The following is a 7,786-nucleotide window of genomic DNA, read 5'->3' on the forward strand; positions in this document are numbered from 1 at the left end:
ACATTGAAGAACTAAATACTGAACACGTGTTTGTGAGCGAGTGAACTAAATTCTTGCACAGTTCGAGTGTAACTCAGTTACAGTCGTAAACGATGGGGAGAAGTTTGAGAATCTCAAAATAATTGCGAATCCGATTTAATGGGTTCTACAGTTTCATCAGGTGTTAGAATCATTATTCTAACACAGTAGTATAGTCATTTGTCTCTAAAATGAAGCACACCTACATGTAGATAAGTTTACCTTGCTTTACCTGAGACAATGATGCATCTGCCGATATGCTAGACTCGTTTGTAGCAATCAAGTTTATTATACTACCATCAGCTCTACTAAGTTTAGTGTAAAATTCTAAAAGGTGTGCAGGTAGTGGTCATTTGAAATAAACATATTGCTTACTGGTTTTATATCTTTTCGAATAGGACTGTAATACTATCAGCAGGTTGTTTTTACAGTGTGTTTCATACTTTTAAAGCTCTTTGCAGACAGAAACTTTTAGTTTAACTCAAGCCATGAGTTGTGTGTGTCTTTTAGTTATTATGCTCTCATAAACTGAGCAGGCTTCCTATTAAGAAGATTGAGGAAGCTCTCAAAACCCATTTTAATGCCCCACAGTCTTAACCTTTTGACCTCCCGGTTGGTGGCACACGGAATCCCAGGTGAGCCACGTTAGATTACTCTGCTTCTCTCCTGATGTAATAGCAGTTAAAAGACAGCATGACATGACGATGACACAACAGCTGCAGGTGAGCTCAGTGTACTCAGGGTTGTGTGACTGCTGGACCGTGGGCTTTATACCCCCGAGCCACTTGCCTGATGTCTGTGGGGTATGACAAGCCTGCGGCCTCTCCCCTTCGTAATTGCTCCTGTGGGGGGTAATTATTGACCCGGTGACCGCGCAGAGCGGGGTGGGTGGACTAGCGACCGGATGTAGGTGGGGGGATATGTGTGTGATGTCGTGCGTGAAGGTCCGGGAAAGAGGCCAATGGTCAGAACGTGAGGAGACAGCGCCGAGGTGTGAGCACAATTCATCGAGAGCGCGAAAAAGTATTGTGTTTGGTTTTTATGGAGAGAAACTGCATCTACCGCTACATTGATGAGATGGAGAGGTAAGTGCATGATGAAAAAAATTGCAAGGATACACCTACATTTATGCATGCTTGTGTACATGTAAACATAATCATTTTTGAATATCTGTAGCACTCTCTAAGCAAGCAACAGTTTATCTTTCTGCCTTTTTTTTTTTTTACCCCAAACCAACAAGTTTGAATCTTTAAGCCCAAGACGCTTACATAAATATATATATAAATCATTTACATGTTTGGATCTGCTAACAAGAATTATAATAGTAATTTACTGGTTTATTCAGCAGATTATAAAAATATACAATTTTATAAAACATTTTCTTCTGTTGATACAGGCGACGTGAAGAACGTGAAAAAATACAAGCATGTGGTGTTCCAGAGGTATGGGGAGACTCTCCCCCACCTTCTGACAGGTTAGTTTATAGATTAGAAAATTTGAAAAAAATTCCTCATATATTGTAACAATAGTGTAACAACAAAGCTAGAGGTTCCATGGTAGTGGTCTTCAAGATGGGATTGTAAGTAGTTCACATAAAGGGCTCTGTGGAAAAAGTGGAGGGCAAGTATCTATCAACTGCTCAGTGAGGAGAGTGTTTGCCAGTCAGTGATATATTGTGACTTTTGCATTGTGTCCTTCGCTTGATAAAGTGAGAACACTAATTGCATGTATGTAGTGATGATACAGATAACTGATAACTTGCTATAACATTGTACTACTGTATAAAATAGTTATTAAGTGTATACAAACAGCTAATTGTGGTGCATTCAGTCAGCTATGTGTGCGGCATTGACCTGACAAGATTGAAATTCTGTAAGTTTTCAGCTCAGAGGATGAGATGAGACACGAGAAGAAAAAGAAAGGCGAGCAGAAAGATAGGGAATGCGATGTGCATTCTGAAGGAGGTAAGAAAGTAAAACTTGATCTACTACCTCCTGTCTTAAAAAAATTTTGAACATACAGCGAAACTTGGGTTTTTGTTTACCTTGATTATTGTCAGTTTCGGTTTTCGTCGATTTTTATTTCTCTCAAAAATTTATCTTTGGTCTTGTTGGCGTGCCCACATGATCTTGCTGCTAATTTTGTGAAAAGAACGTGCGACCCATGTGTTCTCCCGCTCAGTGAGGCGTTGTTTCTCGTGTGAGCATCACGTTTAGCCAATAATTCTATTGCTTCCCTTGTTTTTGTGTTTATTTTTGTTTAATTTATTGCAAGTGCTAATACTATTTATAGCATGACTTTATTGTCTATTCTCATTGCACTTTTGCAATGCTAAACAAAATCACACAGAAGTCACACAAAGGCCTTCTAAGCACATGAGCACCACTCTTTATACAAGAATGCACACGCACAACGACAACACACCTATTAAAAAAATGCATCTTCCAAATTTGTTTTTAAAAACTGTCCGCAGTGCTATGATGCTAATTGTACATTTGTCTCACGTGATCTCAAAACTGGCAATCATGATGAAACAATGTTTCAGGGAGAAAGAGAAAAAAGCATAAGAAAAAATCCAGCAAGAGCAAGAAGCATAAGAAAAGGTAATTACTTTTATCCTAAAGTTCTTTTATTTAACTTTTGATTTTGTTACCTTTATTAAGGTATGTTTTGTAGGCTTAAAAGCTAAGTGAGATTAAAAGCGAAACTTGGAAAAGACCAAAATCAAAATGATATACTTGCAATCAACTGCCTAATTTTGAATGCCTTTGTGCATTAGGTCATGAACAGATGGGCGGACTTGGGCATATTAAGACCTGGGTGAATACAAAACCCCTTTCTTCACTTGCTGTCAGTGTACACACATACATACATGCAGTGAAAGAAGTTAGCCATTATACTTTTAAGATTACATATGGAGATTATCTCTGGTGTAAAATGGAAGTTTACCTATGATTTAAAGGTCAGTTTTACCTACTTCTTGTCTGTGTTTGTGCAAGCTGTTTAACCAAGACAGGCATAACACTTGGGGTCCAGGTTCTGGGAGTGTTTTGACTTCCATGGCACCTAAAACCTTTCGACTCTGTTTAATAACAGGCAGACATTTCTGAAAGTGTCTGCAGTTCCATGTGTCCTGTCGAGAGTTTCCTCCACTTTTATAAGGTTGATTCTGTGTACCGACATGCAGGACACAAATTGTGACTGTGCTTTGTTTTGGCTGTGCAACTTCTAAGCGCTACTTTGTGTGAATGATTATTAAAGCCTTAGTCCAGAACTACAACTCTTTTTCAGCGCAGAATATATCAAAGGTGATTCTATGGAATTCTGATAGGAAAATTCGATATAGAATAAACAGTGTTCAGACTGTTTTGAAAATTGATAAAATAATAGATTATATATATTTATGTTGAAATCCACAAAAGAGGAAAGCCTAATGTTCTTCTGATCAATTTTCATATGCAGTAAGAAAGCAAGGACCAGCAAGAAGTCAAAAAGCAGGGACTATGCGCCGTCCGACAGTGAATGGGAGTTCGTATGGGAGGAAAAGAAGAGTAAGTCTGTTACAAAAACTGGCCAAAAGGACAGACTTTTTTCTAAACTTAAGTTTGTCTTTAGGATGGGAACTATCTCAAAAATGCACATTTATCGTTTTGATTTAATTTTTGATGTGTGGAAAATGTGTACAGATAATGTTGAATTTATTTTTTATTTATTCTATGGTTTTATGGATATTGTAGGTAAAATTCTTATTTACCAGATATTTCCTTGATAGATTATGTAAATCTGTAGAGTAGCCTCTTGGTTTGTGATCATTCAGTAAATTGAATCTGGTGTGCAAAACTTGTCTGTTCCAACAGAACCTGGTGAGGAGGAAGAAGAAATATTTATCGGTCCCAAACCTTATGTAGAAAGCACTGCAGAGAAACCTTTGGAGTAAGTAAACATAATTATGATGTATGGCTGTCAGCTCTTTGGTGGTGCAATCAATTTTGTAGGCATTTAAAAAAATTATAAATATATATAAGGACCAGGGGAACCTGATCCTATCTTTATTCTCTTGAATCAACATTGCACACTATGAAAAATCAACACTGTATGCCATACCTCTGATTTTCACGAAGTATTTTGCGATATAGTCACAAAATATCCTTGACTTCCACACCAGTGTTTGTCAGTTATGAGCCTGGCATATCTGTTTTCTTCTGCCTTACCACGTAGATCTTGTAGTCCAGTGGGTAATTGGACAACATGGTTTTTAAACAAGTTCGAAAATTGTGTGTTCTGTTTTATATCATTTAGAAATATTTAGATATATATATATGCTATTAAACTGACATTTTGTCCTCTGACTTAACATTAACAGCTATGGCAAGGCCTTGTTGCCTGGTGAAGGAGCAGCCATGGCAGCCTACATTGCTGAAGGCAAAAGAATTCCCCGTAGGGGTGAGATTGGCTTGACATCTGATGAGATCCAGGCATTTGAACAAGTTGGCTATGTCATGAGTGGTAGCAGGTATGAACTTTCTCTTAATACTTTTTTGTCATCTTTTAGACGGTTATTGGGAGAAAGCTAATAAGTTACATAAAAGTGGATTTCTTTTTCAAGAACTGATAAGGTATTTATGAAAAATAATACTGTCATGCAAACCGTGTCTCAATCATGACTTTAAAATAATATAAAATACTATTTTGTATTTCAGACATAGACGTATGGAAGCTGTACGTCTTCGAAAGGAGGGCCAAATTTACACCGCGGCCGAGAAGAGAGCTCTCACTCAGTTCAACCACGCTGAGCGACGCAAGCGAGAGATCAAAATTCTTTCGCAATTTAAAGAAATGGTCCATCGCAGGACACATAAGGAATAGGCTTCCTTCATGTAGAGAGCTTTTTTTTGTCTGGCATAACGATGACTTCCATATAGTATACACATCATAAACAGAGATTTATATTTGAAATATTCGAAACTTCAGTGTTCTTATGAAGTAGAGGTGTACACACAGACTGTTTATGTCTTTGAAATGAGATAGGGCATTTGTGATTCAATTTGATTTTCATAAATGAAACCTACGTTGTTTACATTGGACAGGCACATTTGATCATTGAACTTTGTATTTGTACAGCAAACTGCTGGATGGTAATGTTAAACAAGTCATTTGTAAATAAAGTTGTCAAATTGATTGTAGACTCCATCATATTAGTGTGCACATAAAGTATGGGTAAGAAAGAGCATGATGCAGTACCCAGTTTTCTCTATTTTTCCAAGATTTGCGAGTTTTTCTTCTCGTCAACTTTGTAGCAGAAACCGTTATATTGTGTGTGTAGATTAATCATGCAGAGAATAATAGGTCATAACATTAAAATGATAAAATATTTGCAGCAGCCAGATAATATGGCATTTAAAGAGTAACATTTGGAGACGAAACCAGCAATAGGAGTATATAAAAGTATACACATTTAAAATAATAATAAATCATGCATCATTTGTTCTGATTCCACGCATACACAGTCAACACAAGTCACATATAATTAAATACAAAAACTTTACTTTTTTAAAGCTTCAGTCATTCACAATTTGAAAAAAACAAAGAGACCTAACTATAATGTCAAGAAAACACTCGTAACCTCCAATCAAAGCAGTCACATACATGTTGAATCATACACAAATGAAAAAAAAACCCCAGTAAACAGAGAAATACTGACTTTTTTTTACAAGCTGTTTCTGGGCTATTAGAGGTTTTCCTATAAAAAATTGAAAAACAGAACATTTGTAAGGAAAAAGCCATGCAGCTAACTGACTTCAGAAAAAAAAATGGTGTTGGTTGCAATTGTCTCTTACTGATGTTGAATGATGTGACTACAATAATGGCAAAAGTAGCACTGAGAAAAGATTACTTATGGAGATTATCTCTGGTGTAAAATGGAAGCTTACTTTCCCCTATGATTAAAGGTCAGTTTTACCTACTTCTTGTCTGTGTTTGTGCAAGCTGTTTAACCAAGACAGGCATAGCACTTGGGGTCCAGGTTCTGGGAGCGTTTTGACTTCCATGGCACCTAAAACCTTCGACTCTGTTTAATAACAGGCAGACATTTCTGAAAGTGTCTGCAGTTCCATGTGTCCTCTCGAGAGAGTTGCGTCCACTTTCACAGCGTCGATTCTGTGTACCTACATGCAGGACACAAATTGTGGTTGTCCTTTGTTGTTTTGGCTGTCAACTTCTAAGCACTGCTTTGTGTGAATGATTGTTAAAGACTCAGTCCAGAACTACAACTCTTTTTCAGTGTAGAATATATCAATGGTGATTCTATGGAATTCTGATAGGAAAGTTCGATAAGCAGTGCTCAGACTGATGAAGTTTGATAGGATAATACATATATTTATGTTGAAATCTCCAAAAGAGGAAACCCTAATGTTCTGATGATCAATTTTCATATGCAGTAAGAAATCACGAAAGACCAAAAGATCAAAAAGCAGGGACCATGAGAATTCTGACAGTGAGATTGAGGATGGTGAATGGGAATGGGTGGAAAAGAAGAGTAAGTCTGAAACAAAAACTGGCCAAAAAGACATACTTTTCTAAATTGAATTGAAGTTTGTCTTTAGGATGGGAACTATCTCAAAAATGTGCATGTATCATACAGTTTTGATGTGTGGAAAATGTGTACAGATAATGTTGAATTTATTTTTTATTCATTCTATTGTTTTATGGATATTGTAGGTAAAATTCTTCTAGATATTTATCAGATATCTCCTTGATAGATTATGTAAATCTGTAGAGTAGCCTCTTGGTTTGTGATCATTCAGTGAATTGAATCTGGTGTGGAAAACTTGTCTGTTCCAACAGAACCTAGTGAGGAGGAAGAAAGACTTATCGGTCCTAAACCTTAAGTAAAAAGCACTGCACTCAGCTCTTTGGTGATGCCATGAATTTTGTAGGCATTTAAATAAATATATTATATATACCAGTGTCGTCTTAGTCACCTTTGGTTGCTGACAGCTGTAACAGAGACTCGTGAGAGACTGTCAACCAGTGAACGACGGCGGCAGTAAAGAGGAAAACAGCCCCCTACCCTCATCTGACACCAGGGCAACAGGCAGCTGTCTCGCCGATAGCGGAAGACATGGCAAAGGTAGCAAGTAAGAAAGAAATGAACTCTGGGCAGCCAACCTTCACTGTATTGGTGACAGGCGCTAACCGTTGCTCCACCGGACCGCCTATGCGTGGAAGGGAAGAATGTGAAGGAAAAAAAAGTGCATGACGGATGATACATGAGACTAGTGACGAGAGTTCACCCAGAGATTTTCGCTTGGGCAGGAGTGTGTGGGGGGGATTCCCAAGGCAGCCGCGGAGAGGGTTGGTGCTAACTGTACAGGTGTGAATTCAGAGAGGGGAATCAGTGGATTTTTTTTTCTTGCCGAGTAAAGGAACTAATGTGGAGGAACGATTAAGGAAGATTCCGAAGACAGCCGCCTAGACGGTTGGTCCAAGCTGTACATGTGTAAATACAGACAGAGGAATCTGAGCATGCAGTTTCTTGCCGAGTAAAGGAACCAATGTGGAGGAACAGTTAACGAGGACCCACTGAAACGGATCCCTAACTACAGGAGGACCTGAGAGCGTGGAGTGTAATGCAGTTGCAAGTGTGACAGCGTACCTGCCTGGCAGCGATAGAGTGGAGGAAGAGCGTTCCTGGCGCTGAGGTTCGTGAGAGTATCCTACATCGGGAGGGCAGATGACGGGAATTGAATCTACCCCAGCTGTTCAAGGA

General features: G+C 38.3%; 1 protein-coding gene across 2 annotated transcripts; it reads left to right on the top strand.

Moving 5' to 3' along the window:
- The first annotated feature begins 131 nt into the window (after positions 1-131).
- LOC112555678 (NKAP-like protein) lies at positions 132-5,189 on the top strand. Of its 2 annotated transcripts, none has more exons than XM_025224152.1 (8): positions 132-1,103; positions 1,415-1,492; positions 1,903-1,982; positions 2,564-2,621; positions 3,481-3,569; positions 3,876-3,951; positions 4,382-4,531; positions 4,719-5,189. In XM_025224152.1, exons 1-8 carry the CDS (start codon positions 1,060-1,062, stop codon positions 4,882-4,884), a joined length of 741 nt encoding a protein of 246 aa, XP_025079937.1. In that variant the 5' UTR covers positions 132-1,059; the 3' UTR covers positions 4,885-5,189. The 2 variants fall into 2 exon arrangements, with proteins under 2 accessions (XP_025079937.1, XP_025079938.1); XM_025224153.1 differs by having other exon boundaries at positions 133-1,103; positions 1,896-1,982.
- Positions 5,190-7,786: the final 2,597 nt, after the last annotated feature.

The sequence above is a fragment of the Pomacea canaliculata genome, linkage group LG14 (assembly GCF_003073045.1).
Source record: "Pomacea canaliculata isolate SZHN2017 linkage group LG14, ASM307304v1, whole genome shotgun sequence".
NCBI lineage: Eukaryota > Metazoa > Mollusca > Gastropoda > Architaenioglossa > Ampullariidae > Pomacea > Pomacea canaliculata.

What these genes read in the sequence shown, in the direction of transcription:
- LOC112555678 (XM_025224152.1), top strand. Translation starts at nt 1,060, where the DNA reads ATGGAGAGAAACTGCATCTACCGCTACATTGATGAGATGGAGAG. An exon ending in CGATGTGCATTCTGAAGGAG is followed by an intron (nt 1,983 to 2,563) that starts GTAAGAAAGTAA and finishes ACAATGTTTCAG; the next exon opens with GGAGAAAGAGAAAAAAGCAT. An exon ending in TATGTCATGAGTGGTAGCAG is followed by an intron (nt 4,532 to 4,718) that starts GTATGAACTTTC and finishes TTTGTATTTCAG; the next exon opens with ACATAGACGTATGGAAGCTG.